The following is a 21,267-nucleotide window of genomic DNA, read 5'->3' on the forward strand; positions in this document are numbered from 1 at the left end:
GCTGAGCCACTTTCCTCTGGGTGTTTTTGTTCAGGGAGTTCATAACAGGTATAAGCCACTCGGAATTGCTTCTCATATTACTACTCAATACATTATTTCCATTCATGTTATTAATAGTGTTATCTACACAAGCAAAGGAGATGAGGCACGTCACACACATTCTTAGCTATTTTAAGATTTGTGGGTAAGTGATCCCCCACTTTTACTGCACTTGCCTTTGAGACACAGAAGAAAACACCATAAGGCACCTTCCGCTCTTGATGTTTTCTAAAGTAAAGCTTCCCTGTGTGTGGAAGGGCAACACAATCACACTTGAGGCCCACCAAGAACAGTTAAAATCCTCTTTTTTTTCCTGGCAGACTTTGCTGACTCTCCTCCAACCCAGAAGAACCAGGGTGCCACAGCTAAACAAAGTCACATGGTAAGAGTAATGCAGTAGAAATTTTTATAAATATCACAGCCTTCTTGATTTTCTATCAACCTGTTTGATTTTGCTCTAGACAGAGAAAAGTGTGATAGAATTAATCAGCTTGCTGGAGTGAACGCTAAGGGAACAGATGAGCTTTTGGCAAGGCTGTTGCTAGCATTGAAAAAGAAAAACTGTGACAAAAAAAAAAAATAAGGCAGACCTAAATCCAGAAGCATGTCATTCAGAAAGTGAGACATGCTATGATTTATCAGCGTCACAAAAATTGATGGGAACATAGATCTCCCCTTTCAAAGTGTTGTTTCTGTGTAGATTAAGAGTAGTATCTGTCATCAAGAAACAATGAGAAAAGAAATATGTTTGAAAAAAGCAATTCTGTACTTTCTTGTAGACAGAAAACTACTGTGTCTTTGGAATGGAAGTAAAGGATTTCTCTGCCGTACCACCCCCAGCTGCAAAAAAAAAAAAAAAAAAAGTGTTGTGACAAGAGGAAGTGCAAATAATTAATAACACGATCAAATGAAAGGAGTGGCTTTGCAAGAAGTGACTAAAGTTTACTTCATGTCAGAAAAGACCAAATTGCATTGCAGAAAGAGTATGCTTGCATCGCCCCCAGAGTGCAGCAGCAAACGCGGTGCACAGCAGTCAGTGGCTTACCACTGTGGCACAACAGGGCAACTCTCCCTTTCAAAGAAAGAGTTTCTTTCTTCTCAGCTCAACAGCTGCTCCACACAGGGTCTCCAACATCTTAGCAGTTGGAATGTTGTATAGAGAAAAAGCAATACAAAATCATAAAACATGTAACAACTTCACAAACGTTTTGCCAGCAGCTGATACAATGGAAAGCGCATCTCTAATCAGCAGGACAGCAAAGTAAAACAAAAACCACGGAGCCAGTACCATCATGTCATTTGGCACATCCTTGCACTTCCAAAGCATCTTATTTGCTAATTGAGGTTTCACATGATTGAAACACTGAACAAACAAAGGACATCCCCAAATAGAGAAACCTGCCAGCCTTTTTGACCTTGACAACAGACTAATGTCTCAGTTCAGTGATCCCACAGTACAGACAGCAAAAGAGCTTTAGACAACTGCATATACAAGCACACAAACATATTTTTATGCTGATATGCACACACTACCACTGATGACAATCCAGAAGTTGCACCTCCCTGTTTGAGTTGAGGACACTCCAGATGCCCTTCAGACAGGGATGGAAAGAAGGACATAAAAATAACAGACTTGTATTTTATGTTGTCAAAGCGCTAATGACAATGATTAAGGATTTTTCAAGTTCTTTACTAAGCGGCATTATCTAAGCTAGTACTATGCCTGTAATCTGCCCAAAGTCAAAAAAGAACTGCTGATCAAGCCAACAGAGCAACAAAAAAAAAAGTCTGATGCAGTGCCATCTGCTCAAACCACCACATCACACATCATTCACCTAAACACAGCAATAAGCCACAACAGGATGCAGATGACCAGATTGTTTAGCTGTCATTTCAGCTAAACATGCCATGGCTGTTGATGTGTTAAAGTGGACTCACATGCAAACATGGTATATCACTGCTGGACTAATAGCTCATTCAACGTTATCCCTTGCCATTTCCACGGATTGATTGTACCCATGCAGCAAGGTAAAGCACTAGGAATTAATCAAAATTTTGCCTACTATGTTAGGTATTTGCATGTGTTTATTATGCCAACATACTGTTAAATGATCCATAAAAGCCTCTGGGACTCTCCCTTTGGGTAGAAGCCCAGCTACTCCTAGAAGAGATTTTCGCCTGGCGGCGCCTTTCAGCTGCTCTAATAAAGACTAGGTCTGGAATACTGAGTAGATTCTTGCTCAGATTCTTAGCAATAGAAGACAAGTTCAGAGTAGCTGGAGGTTGCCAAATTGTTGCAGCTTGAAAAAGAAAATTGGTACATTCAAGGTGGAGAGCAATCTGAAGTTATTACAAAGCACTTGGATGCCCTGATGACAGTCAAGAGTTTCTCCTCTCATTTCTCTTGCTCATATAACTTCCTGACTGTTTTTTCCACTTTCAGGTAGCTTCAATTTATCCTTCCATTTTTACCCACACAGTTAACTAACAGCCTTCTAGTTCAGGTTCTGATGTTTTTAGTGATGAGGTACCAGCTGTGCAGCCCTGCAAGCTGGTGCACATATGACCTTGAAATTTTTCATGTAACCAATCAGAAAATGCCTTTAAACAGTGTTTCCTATTGCCCAGAGAGCATCTCTCAATTTTTAACATTAGCTATATATCACTTCATAACACCCAAAGCATTGTGCAAACGTTAGATAGCCAATACCAACAAAATCACTTCTCTCCCAGCCCCTACCCTGTTATTGTCTAAGTAAGAGTTCTTCCATCTCACCAAAGCCAGCCTAGGGAGTTCTTTCTGCTTTCTTCTCTGCAGGAATATTAAAGCAGAAAGAGAATGAAGATAGCTGTTAATTTTATGTCACAGCTAGGAAACTGAAGGTCTTTGGATCACACCTTCTCCTTTGTCTTTTAATTATACTTCAAGATTTGACACTGGTTTCTCATCTTCCTATTTTTAAGCCACTAGCAAGCAAAAACAGACAAAAAACTTGGGTTTTGTCAATGCTTTGGTTTCAAATAGGTAAAATGCTGGTAATTGATAGCACGTTCTAACATACCTTGTGATTTTTCAGAGTTACATCAAAATAAACCAAGTGATAGGTCAGAACGCACCAAACTTTGCATGGTTATCACTAATTCCCTTTATGCTTTACATCCCCCTCAACATGCATCTTACCAGATTCTTTGAGCCTCTGGATAGCATTGCTCAGCCGCTCCATAATTATTCATGACACTAGATCCAGCAAGAAGACATTCACAGCATGCTCTTCTCACATTTTGTTTAAGCATTAGGTGCAATAGCAGAGAATAGAAAATTTAGATTTTGAGGCAAGAGACACTGAAATTTGAGTGGAATCAGATGACTAACAGAATTATTGCTAAAAAAGCAAGGGATAAAAAAAGACCCTTGAGCAGGACATAATGCTTTTCATCTTTTTCTGGATAAGCACTAGTCTAGACCCTCAAATACTCCCAGTTCTAGATGTGATGCTTACTATCCTGTTCCTAATTACAAATTAAATTTTAATTAAAATAATGAAAATGTTCCTTAAATAAGTTTGATCATGACATCCTGCCATCCTCTTCCAGATCCCACTCTTTTTGCCTTTGCCTTCAAACCTACATTAACCTAGAAGTGCTTTGACCAGCAGCGTCCCGAGATCTTTCCCTAGTATCCCAACTACTTTGGCCCCATCGTTCCCTGTAGCCACCCACAGCCTCTTTCCCTGCAATAAAACTCCACCTTCTAAGACAGAAATGCACACTCTGCATCTGCCTAGCACCTAGCACAACAGGATTTCAGCATTTAGAGCCCTGCCTGAGAATTATACAAGCACTAAATCATCAAAACCAATTTTTTTCTGCAGATTAATGTTATATAAGTTATGCCTGTGATAAAGTATAAACAGCATAAAATGCACCTCTTTGCATTCCACCGTGTTGTGAAAGATCATAAAAGCACTTAATATATTATTTAAGCCAGTTAAGCCAGATAGCACAACTGCAGTAATTAGCAACAATTCTCCAAATCCCCATATGCCAGACAAAGGATCATGTTTAGCATTTTCAGGCTGGTAGGAGGGAATCAGAACACTGCAGAAATTAAATGCCACACTCTGCTTTTCTTTTTCTTCTGCCTGTCTCAGCAGAGCCTATGTTTCACTATAGTTACCCCATTGCACTGTTATTACAACAAACTGAAACCCATCATGGAAAGAAGGCTGGCCTTCTCCAATTTTATTATTTTAAGCATAACAGGGTGTTCAATGCTTTAAGAAAGAGAAATGAAGTCACTTCTCTTGGTAGCTACGTTCTGCAGACTGGAGGGGAATTCCCTTGCTTTTTCCGTCTTTTTTCAATAAAACCAAAATAAATTTTATAAATGTCCCCAAAATCTGACTTCCTCTGGAAAATCCATGAACTGAGGTAAGTGTTAAGTGGAAACTTAAAAATACTCCAAGCACTGGCCACTCCTCTTACATACAGGGTCAAGCCCTGGGAACTGTCATGGGAGGAACAGGTATCGGAGCAAGAGAAAGGCAAGAAATTCAAGGTGGGATGTGCATGAAAAGGGCATTAGTGACAACAGAGGGATGAGACGTGAATACTACCAGGAGACTGAACTTCGTTGCTCCTTGCAGCCCTGGCACACGCCCTGTGCCCAGAAGCCCCATCATGCAGTGTGCCAGCAGGCAGCCAGCCCAGCAGCAGTGATTGCAGTGGGAATTGTAGGCAGTCTGACACTCCTGTGCAAGGAACAAGATCACTGGAGGCAGATATTCAAATCTTGTAAAGGAGCAAGGGAAAGATGAAAAGAAGATACAGATTTGAGAGCCTCTGACATAAAGGGAGGCTTGAAATAAAGGGTGCGATGACTCAGAGAGGGGAGAGACCTGATGCAGACAGGCTCCTGGCTCTGAGCTCCAATTGCTCTGACCAGTTGTTATTTTCCATCCTCTTCGTATACGCAGATACAACATGGCAAATGTTTTTCCCCATTGAGCTGTTTAGAGAAAAGCCTCCACACTAGGAACAAAACTCAGGACAGGAGAACCCCTTCTGATTGCCTGACGTTTTATTCCTCTAGTGCAAAGAGAGGAATATCCCCTGTTATTTCTCTTGAGTTTTTGTTATTTTATTACTGCATTCCTCTCCATTGTAAAAAGAGGAAACATCTCATAAGAGAGAAGCTGTTGGCTGAGGAGGGCTCATAGAATGGCAAGGGTAGAGCTGTGAATGCAGAGCACGGGGCAGGCACAGAGGAGATCTGTAAGCTCCTCACTACTTCTTCTTAGTACAGAGCTGGGCAAAAGGTGGCTGGCACTTTGCTCTCTAAATCAGCAGGGGCTTTCCTAGGAGTTGCTTTTCTTCATAGCTAACTGAAAAAAAGCATCACCATGTTCTGTACAGCCCTCCTGAAGGCATCCTTGACCTGACGGGCATTTCTCCACTAGATTGTCTGTCTCTCTCTCTCTCCACTTCAGGCTGTTTTCTCCAATTTTGAGACCGGGAGAGCTCTTTCCCTGGCTCCCAGAGCAACTGGATTTCCCACCTGGTTATGCCTACTTTTCTCCTTGACTTTTGATTCTAAGCCCTCTCTTCTCTCCCAACCAGGGCTTTGTTCTCCCACCTCTCCTTCATTTCTTTTTTTTTTCTTTTACCTCCTACCTCAACGCCATGACTCCTATTTGGCTTATACATTCAGTGCCTCTCTGCACTTCTTGCTAATCCCATGCAAATCCTTGCTACATTCCCCAGGCAGAGCTGACCTTTTAGCACAGGCATACCAGTTTCATCATTTTCCAGGATGCTTCTATAAGTTACTAAGATGGTGGGTACATTTGTTAAGAAGGGGAAAATGAACAATGCCTACATCACATACCACAGTTGCAATTATAGGATCCAAAAGACTGCAAATAATTTAACTTCTTTTGTTAATATTAAAAGATCCTCACCGTTTTATAGATCTGATTTTATAAGCAGCAGCAAAGGGATGAGCTTATTAACATCTCACTAACAATTTCTATTACAATTTGCATAAACCCCCTGAAAACTTATGAAGCACAATAAGGAGGAAAGCTTTAACTGTCCTGTTTCTATTCAGCTGCAAGTTGCAAAGCATGGTGGCAGCTGATAATGCTCTTTCAGTTCCTGAGGACTTCAAGTAGCTTAAAAAATAGTTACATGACATTAGCAAATATCATTAGTAAGCTGAATAACAGCTGGCTGAGAAGCTGAAGACAAACATCTACAAAACTATTTATGTGTAGAATAATGTACAAACACCTGAAGATACATGCCCCTTGTTGACAAGGGCATGTCAAGCACGTGAGGTTAGTCACGAGTAGCTTTAGGGACCATGAAAGGCTTGGGTAGCTCTCTTGCAGTATAGGAATAATTTGATGACATCTAATCAAATTTTTCAAGAAGAGATTAAGTGGCTAAAATTGATGCAGGTATATTTGCAGCTTTTACACACCCCTGCTCACAAATTGTATTTGTGTTCTTCACCATGTTAGTTCAAACAAGTGATTAAATGATCAACTCCCAACACTTAGTAAAAAGGGACTCCTAGGGTATATTAAGACGCCTCTAATGATGCCACACAGAAACAATAACTAGGCCCAAATTCCCTTTCAGATCTCTTCCCCTGATAGAAAACAGATTAAGTTGAGCTGTATTTACTGGCATCCAGCTGCAATGAGAAGATGGGTCTGCAGTTGGCTGTGAAAGTTTTCATCATCCTTATGCACCAGGAAAGGAATTTCCACATCCAATTAGCAAAGCCTTCGCCCCTACAGCCTGAGCAGTGGCGCTGAGCATCATTAATCACTCCATCAAATGAAGCGTTCACTATCCTCCTGGTAGAAACAAATTGCTAGAAACCATTCCTCGTTCCAATTCCTATTTAGTATCACATTGCGATGCATCTGGCAAAGATGTTCGGATTTTAATGTTTAACTAAACCACGTGTACATGCAGTTGGTTTAAGTATAATGTAAAATGGGTGTATATTTATCTACATTTATCAGCTCTCCTTCCCTGTGACCTACCAGTAAATATTACATCAGATCAGATGCCTGCATATTATGTGCAGCCTGACTCATCACATCACATGTAGTATCAATGCTAAATCTGCCTAAAACAGCAACTAACAAACAGCAGCATAAACAGAGCATCTTCACAACTGTTTCCTTTTTGGCTTTAGGTCTACTGTTGCACTGGAAGAGCTACTGTACTAGAAAAGTTGGTTAATGTTTGCCCTTGCACAGCTCCTGGAAGGCTGAGATACTCAAATAGCAGAAATTAATATTCACAAAAGAGCTGTCAGGGGAAAAGGAAGGTTTTCCCTAAGGTGCACTGTTACAGTACAGTGTGTTTGACTGGCAATTAGGTTCCCTTTCCTTCACAGGCAGAAATTTGAGATACATAATCTGTTTGTACTCCTGACTTTTCCCCATCCAATTAGAACATTGTTTCAAAGAATTCCTGCCCTTAGGTAGGCAGTATAATCTGATAGATTTACATAGACGTGGTCTGGGTTATGCCATCTTCCAGCATGATAGGTTACAAACAGAAAGTAATGTTGTCTTCCAGCAGGGCGGAGGAGAGGGATGTAACCAGAGATTTCTGAGGACTCATAGGCACATCTCATGCCTGATCTTGTAGGAGTGGGCTCCTCCAGAAGACCTTATATGTTGAACAAAATGAACTGAAATCAGACTCAGTGCTACCAAAAAGAACTGCAAGAAACATGGAAAGTTTATAGCTTCAATGCTCAGAGCACACTTTTGAACATTATTGTACAGTTCAACAGTGAAAAAAGGCATTTTGCAGCCTCAGCTGCCTTGGCTCCTGCTCTACTGCTGTGCTGAGTAATGCCAAAGACTACTAAGATCATGGCTCTGCTGCAAGCCAGGTTAATGGACAACTCGTAACTACAGACTCATCCTCAGATGAAGTCAAGCCAGGGAGGTCCATCTATACCTGCTACTTGTATATTTATGGCTTTGGCTGAGCTCTAAGTGCAGTGTACACAGAAAGGTACTCAAATTTCCAAGGGGAACTCAAGGCCTTCTCCATCCTCTGAAGTGAAGTGTACACACGATAAGCCAAGAGACCCTCTCCGTGTTGCAGTCACATGCTCCATGGAAGCTGTAATCTCACAAGGACACAGATATGGCCACGCAGATATGGGCTATGCCTATGCTAACAAACATTGTACGTCTCTAGAACTCCTAAAGGGCTTCGAATCAAGGTGCTAACACTTGTGAATGCTTGTGCTGAAGCAGCTTAATTTCTCTTGTGTTCCTGTTAGCCAGGAACACACTAACCTTTGATGTCCTGACTTGAGAGGTAAGGACATAAGCTGGGAACTTCTTGGTTTAAACCTTTAAAGGTGAAAAGGAGAGGAGTTCCACCTACACTGGGGACATATGTCCTGACTGCAGGCAGCAAACACAGCAAGAGGACAGTTGGTAATGGACATAGAGAAACCAGCTGCATTTTCAACATCCCCTTTAAACAAACCACCTCTAACTTAGTCCTCACAACAACCAGACTGAAGCAGCACAGCTATGCTCATCCATGCTATCACCACTGCTTCCCTCTGCACAGCTTATGTTGTATTAAGTAATATAGAACATACCGTAAAATCCTAGTATAGGCTAAACAAGTTGTAACATACCTCAGAAGGTCAAGGCAAACCCAACAACACGTCAGAAGATAATTGTCTTTGCGTCTGCTGAGCACTACCTGTGCAAGGCTCCTGCGTCAGAGAGCTAACAGCAAAATTTCAGATGTGGAGGAGGCAAAAAGCAGACACAGCAGAGAAAATACCACAGATATCTTAAGGGGAGGGCTTGTCTTAATGGATTTTTGTCATTATTGAATTCAATCACGGGTAAAAGCCAAACTTCTTTAAGACAGCCTGAAAATAACAACTGCCTCTGTTTCAGGACCCATCTATAGGCAGTTTAACAAGGCTTCTACCTGCGCTGGGCACTTGTCTCATTGAATGTTCATTGTCACCAGCTGCACACAGAAATCCTTGACCGAAAGGGGCCGAACTTCCGCAAAGAGCAGTGCCGGTCCCTCAGCACAGCCATGCCCAGGGAGACCTCGGAGAGAGGAGCCCTTTGTACAACCCTCGAGATGACTCCCGGTACCAGAAGCGACCTGGCACAGGAGACAGCTGAATCACAGCTGCAGCAATTACACTAATTGTCCAGGGGACGAAACAATTGCACTTGTCTGACTGGTCAGGGCATGATGGGAGCCCTACACTTTTTTCTTTGTGAATGCATTTTGCCTTGAAGTAAATTTCCAAAGCAAAGTCCCTTTAACTCTAAGCCTTTCCAGGCTTCTTCCTGGCAACTGTAATTTATTCTTTCAAAAAAGGAAAGCTTTAAAAGAGATGTTACTCAGGAGAGAGAGATCTCACTGCGGTTGGCCTTCACTGCCATCTGTAAAGGAGATAACCCCAGATTTCCACTACACTGTGAGGGAAATTGAGGTCTCAAATCCAACCGGCTCCCTGAAAAGCACCTAGGGTGCAACCCAAGGTCCCTTTTCCTGGTTGCACCTCTGTTTCCTATTGAATGGGACTGATTCTGCTATGGAGATCATTCCCAGCCCCATGTGCCTTGGAGCTGGTGCCTCCCCTGAGAGGCTCAGCAGGTACAGTGGGAGACCTGCAGAAAGGCCCAACTTGAACTCACCAGGGCACAATCTGTAGAGGAAAAATGTGATTGTTCATGCCAGGAACTGCACCCACACTTGCGGATAGCCAGCACGGCACACACAGCCACGCATGTGACTCAGAAAGCTGCACTTTGCACCACCTTCAGAGGCCAAAATAATCTGTACTGATACACAGATATGGGTACTGGGTTTACTGCAGGTACAAACCCAGCACCAACAAAGAGCCCCAGAGACACCACCAAGCTCCCACAGGTGCTAACAATGCAAAGGACATTTCCTTCACATTGCCCACGGGAACCATTCACAGCATCGAACATCCTGACCACTACCAGCAAAGGGAAAATCCAGGGATTTCTGCCTCTTTCTTTAGGACCACTAATCAGCAGCGAAACTGATGGGGAGAAGTGACTCTGTTCCAGAAGTCCACAGTGTGATAGGGCTGGTGGAACCCAACAGTCTCTGTGGTCAGTAGGCCTTAAAACTGGTGTCCAGGCACCCTGGTAACCATGGTCACCCCAGAACATTCCAGTCCAAACTCAGGTCAGTTACCCCTTCCTACCTGGTGCAAGTGAGAGGTACTCTGTGTCCCATGGAGAAGGTGGACTTAAAGGATAAAATGGATGGAGCCAGGGCAAGGGACAGCAGCGAAGATGGCAAGGATGGCCAGGTGAGCACAGATAGGGAGATTGGCACATAGCAAGAGGGAAATAGAGTCCAGCTCCAATTTCACCTCAAATTTGCAGAGAAGTAAATCTCCCAAGGGAGCAGAACATGTCAGAGAGGGGAGGACTTCTCTTCCTACACACTTCAGCATATTTAAAAGACAACACAAGCCTGCATTTAAGTCAGTTACATAAGCTTTGCTTTCCAAAAGACAAGTGAAGGAGGTACCTACACAAATGTCAGCACAGGGAAAACAACCACTACCCTTTACAAGAGAAAATATCCCCCTGCCTGGACCAAGGAGGTGCAAGTGCAGTGGCTGAGCATTTTGCTTTGTTTTCCATCTGGCTTTGCATAGGTCAGCCCAGGTACCTTTGCCATCAATAAAAGCTCCGGATGGAGTAGTGTGGTGTTACAATGAGCCTATTGTAATCACACATTTCCACTTAACAAGTGACTGCCAGCCCATATTTGATTAATGCCATTAGTAACTAATCAGGAACAAGTTGCCGTTATTTACCTTGTAATTTAAGGTAGATTTCCCAAAAGGACTTCAAGTAGGCACCTAATTCTTATGCCCTTTAATTATAATTGAATACTTAGCTTCATTAACGACATTTGAAAACCAATCTGAAACGATCAGGCAGGAAAAGAAATGTTTTTGAGCCTTAGGTAAGGGTTAGTCTTTGGCAGTTTTTTTAAAGAGAGGATGCAAGGTTTGCATGAACTGGAATACTAACCTATGGCTTTGGCGATTTGTAGACCACACAGAAGGACCAGGCTGGCACAGCAAAGGAGGAAACCTCTGTAAAGGGCAGTGAGAGTGCTCCGCTACGCAAGACTGAGCTCATCCGCTGTGCAGACGGCCTTGATGAGGACGCCTTTAAAGTTGTGAGATACTGGATAGAATTTAGCAGTAGAAAAATACAGTAGCACCTCAGGTTCTCAAGAGGAGCTTGGCAGACAGCAAAAAAGCAGGACAAGACACATTCTGTAGCTTTCTTCCACGTCTGAAAGTTTTTACCTCATCTTTGTTTTCCAGTCCATCAGGCTTCTAGCTCAAAAAAAAAAAAAAAAAAGGCAACTAACCACAAAACCACAGAAAACCCAAACCAACAGCAACGAACATGCACTGTTCAGTTTCAAAACATGTACTGCTACATTATCATTTCACATACTCTGGCAGTTTGGTTCCTCTGCATCACTTACACTGCAGCCACACAGCTCTATCTCACACCAGGACCTTCCCATTCCTGGGGCGTCGTGGCATAACCACAGCCTCAGATGTGGCCCAGTGCATGTAACAGACAATAAAAAAAAAATAAAAAAAACAACAAAACAAACAACAAAAAAAGATGGACACAAGGGAGGGCATCCAGATGCAGCATTTGCTCACTTGTCATGCGTGAACATTTGCAACACGTGCCAGGTTTGGCCACAGGAAGAAGCGGTGTGAGAAAAGCAGTAAAGCAGTTCCCTTTTCCCCCCTCCCTCCAGAAAAACAACTCTTCTGTAGCCTGCAATGTATGCCTTTCACCCTACAACGTAAAAAAAGAATTTCCAGTCTTGGAAATCCCTCAGTTGCATTTTCATGTCACCTTTGATGTGCTTTGCCCAGGTTGTCACCAACTTTGGGATGCGCAGGAGCAGCTCTGCAAAGCACTGGGAGCACTGAGAGAGGCCCCCTGAAAACCCACATCAGTTGCCCCATGTTCACGCAGGAGGCGCCAGAACACAATGTCTCTTTAGTGCTTTCCCAGCCATTTTTTAAATCTATTTATTTAGTGACAAAGGAATGCATGAGACCTGGATTTAAGTGCTGAATTCCTATGCCAACACTTTCTCTTTACAGTGCAAGGAGCTTTTCAGACCTTTTAAGAAGTCACTTAGGAAACTGCATTTGCCCCAGCACCTCCCCACAGAGAAAAAAGCAAAATACACGAAGGAAAGTTTGACTGCAATTGGGGACCACATGGAACTGTTTCTCCAGAAGCACTGCAGAGACTCAGAAGTCAAGCTCTGGAAGAAGTAAGGATCTTCTCTTACTTGGGGCCCGTGGTTCCAACCAGATGATGCTCCCAGTGAGACAGGCTCCTGGTCCTCCTGCTCCTGGAGGGCACTTTGGCCCTACATTTCTAGAAATCAGGCTGGATATCTAAAGGAGATCTGTATAGCTTGCTGTAAACTGCTGAATGCTCACAGAATTCGCAGGTAGTTTTAGCAGAGTCTGTGTGGCACTAGCCCTGCCCAGCACAGGGCCTGTTGTTGTTGCTCTCTGTCAGCAACATCCCTTTGCAAGTAAAGGGCCTCCTACATGACCACCTGAGTTAACGGATAATCCTTCTCGTGCTCAGAAAGAGCAATTCTTTAAAAACTTATAAGCTTTGGGGAGGATAAAGAAGAGGGGTTAGGGAGAGAAAAAAAAAAAGCACCATGCAAAGGGTACATCAGTTATTACACTCGCCAAGCCAGAACCAGGGAATAGAATGAGGAAGAGGATGAAGTTCGTACTTGCATGCATAATCCACATGTTTTTCTTTTCCCAAGGTCCTTCTGGCAGTACGTTGCCCTCTTTTCAGAGATGGATGCAAAGCAGCTGCGGAAGCTGTATAAATACATCAAGAACAATCGCATGGATAAGTTTCTGGTAAGCATACAAGAAAATTAATACCACACGAGGTGTTCCTGCTGTGTTGACTTGAAGGGGATAACTATAGCATGCAGTTTACATAGGCTGATCCATGCCAAAGGAAAAATCCTGCTACCAAGAAGTCTGTTTATCAAAAGGCCACAAATCCTGCAGATACTGCCAGTTCCTACTGTAACGCTGGTGCTCAGCTGTCACAGCTGCCAGTGTCTTGCTCTGGTCTGCATTGGGAAGCTGAGCTGGTGATCCCAGCACTGTGGTTTACAGGTTTTGGAGCTAGTTGCTGATCCCATATTTTCAGTCACACTTTACAGACTAAATCTGATCCATAGTTTTATCTGATGATACAGTAGTTAAACTTCAAAACAGACAACCAGTTTAGGTAAAGCTTGTGCTTGCCAAAGCTGATTTCTGTGCCTAAGTATCAGCTACACAAAGAAACTGTAATGAACGGTTTCTCAAAAATACTGACTCTGAAGGGTTAACCCATTTAAGCACCCATAGCCAACCCTAAACATATCTCCTGAGCAAAGGCTGAGTACACCAGGAAGTTCAAAGGTCCACAAGAAATACATACTTTAACAAGTTTACTAAAAAAAATTAAAAAACAGACCTATAATTTAAAAAATACATAAAGAAAAAGGAGTCCATTAGGAAATTGTTTTGAGTAAATTAGAAAGCAGCAGCAGGTGAGACCTTGCTGGACTACCAGAGCACTGCTTGTTTCCCTTTAGAAAGGGAGCTGTGGTCATCCGATAGCTGACAGTGATAAGGCCATAAATAAGCTTGGAGCCGCAGGTAAACAGCTCTCTCCCTTCCAGTTAGAGAGAAAGGGGGGAGCTGGCCACAGAGTCTGTGCTTTTATTTTACAGGGAAGCAAACCCATTTGATTATTTTTAAGGCTTTAAAAAGATATTCTAACAATGAGGAAATAAAACATATTGTAAATACCCAAATGCAAATTCCTGTTACGGGTATGAGATGCCCGAGATAGACTGGGAGATGTTAAAACAGCAATTGGCAACTCCAGAGGCAGGCGTCGACAGTCGTTCTTGCTCCCTTAAACTTGTGAGGGCTGCAGAGGGAGAAACAAGCTCCACTTCCAGCTTAGAGCTCAGCCAAGCCCAGGACTCAACCTCGGCTAAGGACACCCATAGGGGTCATGCTTGAGGGTCACTCCCCATAGCCACCTTGGAACTTGTATTAAAAAGCAAATGCCCTATGCAAAACCTTCCCACTCCCTGGTAAAAGCCCCCAGTCTTTGCTTCCCTAAAGAAAAAGCACAACTAAACCACACAATTCCACATCTTCCTTTCCAAGGAGGGGAAAAAAAGGAGAAAAGCTGAATGGTGGGTGACAAGCATTGGCCATGCTGCTTTGTGTGCTATCGGGGATGCACCAGAGTAGGGAAGCAGCCTTCAGCCAGCGAGAGCCTGCTGGTGACGGATGCTCGGCACTGGGGATGAGGCTGCCTCCAAAAAGGCAGAGAAGCAGTGACAAATTCCGCCGTTATGTAACGGTTGACAAATGCCTTTTGTTATGCAAGACAAGTGGGAGAAAAAATAAGCATCTTTGCCCTTCGTGGGAAGGGAACAGCAGTCGCTCCCTGCTAGAGCATAAACAACAGGCTGCAGATCCGGGGGGGACCAGCCCGCTCCGCACCACAGAAATAGATTATTTGGAAACACCTCATTATTTAGGCGAATGAGCATAAAAATACAGAATCAATGTGTAATTAGTAAGCAACTGAGGTTGTCAGCATGTTAATTTGATAATTCTGTGAATTTTGTTAAAGGACAGAGGCTAGTGAGCAGCCGTCCACCAGCCTTGCTCACCAGTCAGCTTTGAATCAGGGATCTCTGTCTGCTTCCCTCACATTTGAGCTTCTAGGCTTTTTAAAAATAATTGTTATCACAAAACCCCACGATCATATTTGAATTTAAACACCGGTCCCAACTCTGATTTTAGACTTACTGAAAATACCAGAGCAGAGCTGCTTCTCAGCTTAGACCCAGAACAGAGCATCACTTTCCTTCTCTAATTACTGACTCCCATATTCTGCCAAAAGCTGTAGAAAACAGCTCCCCATCTCAATGCAAGAAAGTAAAGAAATAAATCTTCTAGGCTGAGACTCTGGAACCTGATTGTTCTAAAATGAAAAGCCAAACAGCGTAACCACAGTCAACAGAAAAGTTATTTTTCCCCGGGGATTGCCTAGAAGGATGGGCAGGGCGGGCAGCCGCTCTCCATCCAGCTCCGTGGTACCTTCCCACCACCCTCGGGATGCTCAGCGCAGGGACCCATCGCCTCCCGAGCCCTTCTCCCAGTGCCATAAAGCGACAGTGACATCCAGTGGCAGCCCGCACCCCACCGGCGGCTCAGGGCTGCACAGCACCCACCACCCCCTGCACACGCTCGAACCCTGCCTCAAACAGCCACCCAACAGCACCACCAGCTCCTGACTGTCCCTCCAAAGCACCTGGAAAAAAAGACAGTCCTCTCACCCCTGTGCTGAGAAGGGTTCTTGCTTTAAAACACAGGTTTTTAGGTGCATAGGTAGACTGGGCTGGGCATCCACGCAGGGAGAAGGGGCTGCACAGAAAACAGGGCTTTGCAGAGGCCAGCAGGACTGGCTGCTCAGTGGGATGGAGCCTCAGATCTCAACTGTGAGGATCAAACAAACCACAGAGAGAGAATTTGTGCAGATGATACAGTCATTTCTCAGCCCATCACTGCCGCCACCCAACAGGACTATGGTTAAGCAAGAGTTATCACCCAAGCATGAGTCAGTGCATGGTATTTGCTCATGTAAATAGCTTTAAATTTTTTTTTATTTTTTTTTTTAAGAAATTATACTGCCCTCCAGAAAACCCAGATTCCTTTCCACAACTTGAAGAATCGAAACTGAAGCAGCTTTACATCAGCTGGGGTCTCTCCAAGAAGAGAGAACAAGAACACTTGGGCCAAGAGACCGTCACCACCGCAACACCCACCAAGTCACTACGCAGCAACAATGACTGACGAGAGGTACTCCCCTAGCCAGCGTCACACGGGCACCAAGCAGGAAAGGAATTTTTCCTGCTTAAAAAGAGCCACCTACACTGGGTGGTTTTTGCAAAAGGATTAGCGGGTGAAAATGAGATCAGTGATGGAGCTAGAAGAGTTGAGCAGGTTGAACTGCTGTCTCAGAAGAGACGTAAGAGTAGGGAAAACACCAAGAGAAGCTGCTATAGCATAAGGTTGCAGTAAGGAAAGAAAAGATATCCCTTTGTTGGCCCACGTCAGTTAGCATTAATTACAGTGTCTTTACATAGCAATCTAGATGCTCAGATCGTAATTCTGGTTTGCCTCTGGGCCTACCTTGGCAAAGCCACACACGCTTGTCTTCCAGAGCAAAAATGCAGCCCAACCTGTAGCCAGGTGTTTGCTAACCAGAGTCACTGGCAGCCTGTTTACTCCAGCCAGAACTCCAGCATACACAAACCCCTAAGGAGGAAAGAAGAAGGAACATTAGAAACAATTGCTGACGAGATCGGCTTTGCCACAAACAGGTGCCACAGTCTGCCTGCAGACGGAGGATTTGTCCCACATAAGCCTATTTTCAAGCTGCTAAAATGCAATCACATGTCCTGTGGGAGTTCTCACGCACTCATAACCATCTTGCTTTTCATCTCTTTTCTCCCCAACTCTCTCTGTTTACCTCTAAAAGGGTCCAATCTGGTATGTAACAGCTCTGAGGGAGCACTTAAAACCCAAATCGGTAAACTAAAAGTCAAAAAACAAGAGCGAGCTAGACAGAATGATCTGGGAGGCTGAGTAGGAGTCCCACACTAGCCGCCAGCTACGTGACTCTAGGCAATCCTCCTCCGCTTGTCTACTCCCCTGTGAGAACAGGGAAAATACCACCCAACCAATTCTTACGTAGATAAATGCACCAGAGACACAAAGTGCACGAAATACTAAAAATTATTGCAACTCAAACATGACGAACACCGCAAGAGTTTCAGTTTGCTGGTTGCTTACACGCCTGGGGGATGAGCCATCAGGAGCAGCCTGTTGTTTCTTTATACTTCTGGGGACAGCGTAGTTGTGGGGTTGAACCATCTGCAAAACCCATTCAGTAAAGGCCCCAGAGGACAGCCCAGGCCCCCCAGTACCATGTGAAGATAGAGCTTCTCAGAGAAGTTACACTTCATTAACATTGTGGGTCTTTTTGGTTTTAAGGTTCCCAGACAACTTCAAGGTCGTCAGAAAGACAGAAATCAATGAATAGAGTATCATCATCTGAACAAAAGAAAACAAGGAATAAAGGCAGTCTTCATGGTTTCCCAAAACCACAAAACCTGAAATACTTGCAGCGTCATAGCAACAAGCATCGACCCAAGCAAAAAGAAAGTGCTGCTAAACCACCTGATCTTATTTATTATTACCCTGGAGTTTTCCAACAGTTGTGCACCAGCATCAAGACTTGATCAAGGACGTGTAAGTATTAGATCTACTTTTACTACCTCATGCTTTCTGTATAAACCCCAATAACAGACGGCCAGCATTTGTAATGAAGCAGGCACCTGCTGCTGTCCTTCCTCTGACAGAAACCCTCTTCTGATGAGAACAGGGTCAGCTCCCCCTTCCTTTCCACTAACACACACACACGTATACACATAGAATCCCTCCACATAACAGCAGTCATACCGACCAGGGAAGAGACCGAAAGAGGAAGGGAAGAGGCTGGTCCACAGAATATATTACAAGCTGCATAACTTTTTCTCAGAAACTTGCTATTTCTAGCTGTTTGGGGCAAACAATGGCTATGAGCCTGTAGATGCATCAATGCTCTTGGCAAATGCAGCAGCTGCCATCCACCGATCCAGATCGAGATGGCTGTAGCCCTGTTTGACTGCTGCTGCAGGAAGAGGCTCACCTGGGAGCTAACACTTCAGAATAAGAATAGCAAGAAAAGAAAAATAGTAACCGAACTGGTTGGTTTGTGCTTTAAGGTTGGTTAGATTTGATTCACAGTGGAATTCAGGTTTTAAGAAAACATCACAAATGTTAATAGCTTGGCATGGACATCTTTTAGTCCATCCAGTAAAAACCTAAAAGATCCTTCCTTCGTACATATTAAACCCCTGATGGTTGGGTAGGACGCTTAGTTATTGTCTGCAGATCTGAATCCAAGCAAAAAAAAAAAATCCCTCCGAGATCCCTTTGGACGGGCAGATAAGGGAGAGCGTTTTTAGAATAAAGACAAGAGATTCTTCTTAAACGGCATCTTGGATGACATCCACATACCTTGGCAAGGGACTGAAGTCCCTGGCTGTGCTGCCTGGAGAAGCATCACTGCCAAGAATACACAGAATATTGTTCCAGAGAGGTTGTGGAGGAGGATGTCGTGCATTGCCTTCACTGGGCGATAGATCCAGCTTCTCGCATTGGCGTTCATTGTGGGTAGGAGAAGATGTGCGTTTGTACTGGGGAATCCTGACCACTTGTGTGGTGCAGGCCTGGTTCAGCAGCAGAACACGAGGAATTTTCTTAGAACAACAGAGTATTCCTTTCAGCTGAAGGTTTTCAGCTTTCTCCCCAGCACACACTCTCTAGAACAAGCGTAGTAGCCCAAGTAGCTCTATTGGAAAAATACTGCATGCCCTCAAAACGTCACACTTGTTTAAGACAGAACTGAGCAAGATTAAAGCCTGCTCAGTACTTGGATTACTCCACAATTTTTCCGGCAGGATTTGAGGTGACTTAGAAGTGACAGGAAAGCTCTCAAGGAAAACTGAGCTCTGCCAGAAATAACCACATAGTTTCCTGATCAGGTGACGTGGGCAAAGAGAAAAGGTTTCACCTTCGGAGGTCCCTGCTCTTAATGTATCATGTGAAAACCTTTGGTAGAAACCACAAGATGCAACATTGCACAAATGGCACCGATACAGGGATTGCATTTTCCTGCTGGGCAGTTTTGGAAGCTGGTGAGCAGTTGGTGCTACCAAAGCAACCTTGCACAACCGCATGGCTTGTAGCACTCAATGCACATTTCTTAACTCATGCTGTTTGCTCTTTTCAGTTTACATGGAGCATCAGGGAATTCATAGAAATGTTGCAAAACCTTGGCTTTGACTCTTAAGGAAAGCAACATTTTCAGGTAGTTCATAAAATGTCAATGCACAATGTAGAGCAAAGAAAGATGCAAAACCCCATTTACCCACAAATATAAGTGGTGCAAGCAGAGGCCACTAGTGACAGTTAAGGATTGTAGAGTGCACATTTTGTGCCACAGAAGGCAGAAACTATTTCACAGAATCATAGAATCACCAGGTTGGAAAAGACCCATCAGATCAAGTCGAATCATTATTTATTTAGTGGGAAACAAGAGGTGTCAGGAACAAGCAGACCCTGTGCTGCCCACAGCCCCGCAGCAACAGTGCCTGGTGGCAACCAGTCACCCTGGGATGGATGTTCCCAGGGCAGGAGCCATCCCTCTTGGAGATGCACTAGACTTTCTGCCAGACAGCAAGAGCTCCCTGAGCCTCAGGAAGTCCAAGGGAGGATTTCTCTTAATGCTTAAAAACCCCAAACCATCCACGAGCCAAGCGGCCTCCCCTCAACACTTAGCCCCGAGCCAGCTCTGGGGGAATTGTGGTCACGTATTGTCAGCAAGAGGAAAAGCACCATCCTTGCTGATGTCAGGGGTTCAGACTCCGCTCAGACTAACCAGCGGAGGAAAGTCATTACTGGGAGGCAGCTTGTACCCAGCTTCATTTGTTAACTCCCCAAAAAAGCAGCAGTGCAGCCTCATGCTTCTGATTTCCACACCAGGTCACCTTTACCTGGGCAGGAACAGTCCAGGGTTCTGCTTTTGCTCATCCTTCTTTCACACCAGCTGAAGACAACAGATTTCTTACTAAAGCTTCTGTTGTTGGTTTGGTAGTTTGGCTTCAGCACTTGCAAAACATGAACACTTCCCTGATAAAACAGGAAAAAAATTGAGAGAGCTGCAGGAAGACAAGCAGCCCTGTGGGGACTTGAGTCCTTCGCTCATTTAGTTTGCATCTTTCACCCATTTAATTTGCATGGATCCAGGACCACAAAGGGCACTGCCACAGTCCTAAGGACTTGAGCATCACCACCTCCAGAACCATCCTGGTTTTACACAAGGTGAAACCTGGCACAGAGGCCTTACCTGGGTTCCTCAAGGTGCAGCACCAGCAGTTGCACTCAGCCTCCATACAGCTGGACCAGCATTGGAAGACATTTTTCCTTTCAAAGCTGAAATTGCAGACTTGTGAAACGAGGGGAGATCTCTGCCTGAGCCCAGGGCACAACCGCCAGTTTATAGGTCATTTACAGGCAAACTGAAAACAAACTCAAATGACTTGGAAACCACAGGGTTTAAATAAGCTCCTAGAAATGCTGGTTTCCAGCCTTTCTTGTGCTCAGACAGCTACAGGAGATGCTTCTGTGCTGCAACTGCTCACCTGCACAAAGGAGAGTTGGGATAAAGCCCCCTTCCAGGAGCTTTTAGGTAGCTGGAGGTTGGAGGGAGCTGCAGGACTCATCAGCACCAAGCTTTTAGGGAAGTCGTGATATAAATCTGCATAAATGGTCAATCAGTTTAAGAAAACAAGCTGAGAAGGGGAACAAACAGAACCAAGATGACCTATGGCACCTCACCCCATGCCAGCGCTCTCTTGTTAGGGGATACGCACATGGAAGTTCGGTCTGGTCCACAGACACAGCCAGAAAAATCTCCTTTTAGCACCTTGAAACATCCCAGCTCAAAACCGGAGGCGGGTTCACAACTCTGCTGAGCACAACCTCCTCCCTCAGAAAGGGCAGGACGTTCTTCCTCCTGGGTGTGTTCGGGGCTGGCTTTGGTTTAAAAACCCCATTAGTCAACCATCAACAGCTAAAGGTATTCCCGCACGCTGACATCACACTGCCAGAACGCAATCCAAATTACTCAACTATAAATACAACTTCATCTATTATGAGAGCACATTGTCTAAAGAGTCTCTTTAAATGAGGATCTTCTCATTCTGCTCTTTAAATAGAACAGAAGTTGAAGCCCTCACGACTCGTAGCCCATAGTTTTATGAACCCTTCTGATCTTTGATTCACCACTGGAGTATTAGAAGATCCTAAGTGAAAAGGCAACCACGTTTACAACTCAATACACAGTAAAGAGGATCAACACAGAGAAGGACGGG

The 21,267-nt window shown here is 44.1% G+C and overlaps 1 protein-coding gene across 1 annotated transcript; it reads left to right on the top strand.

Annotated features, from left to right (window-relative positions):
• Nucleotides 1-10,363: 10,363 nt before the first annotated feature.
• CHCT1 (CHD1 helical C-terminal domain containing 1) lies at nt 10,364-16,078 on the top strand. The gene is made up of 5 exons (XM_069874359.1): nt 10,364-10,414; nt 11,173-11,301; nt 12,263-12,438; nt 12,958-13,057; nt 15,905-16,078. The coding sequence occupies exons 1-5, from the start codon at nt 10,364-10,366 to the stop codon at nt 16,076-16,078; spliced, it is 630 nt and encodes a 209-aa protein (XP_069730460.1).
• The last annotated feature ends 5,189 nt before the right edge of the window (nt 16,079-21,267 follow it).

Source organism: Phaenicophaeus curvirostris, chromosome 21 (assembly GCF_032191515.1).
Source record: "Phaenicophaeus curvirostris isolate KB17595 chromosome 21, BPBGC_Pcur_1.0, whole genome shotgun sequence".
NCBI lineage: Eukaryota > Metazoa > Chordata > Aves > Cuculiformes > Cuculidae > Phaenicophaeus > Phaenicophaeus curvirostris.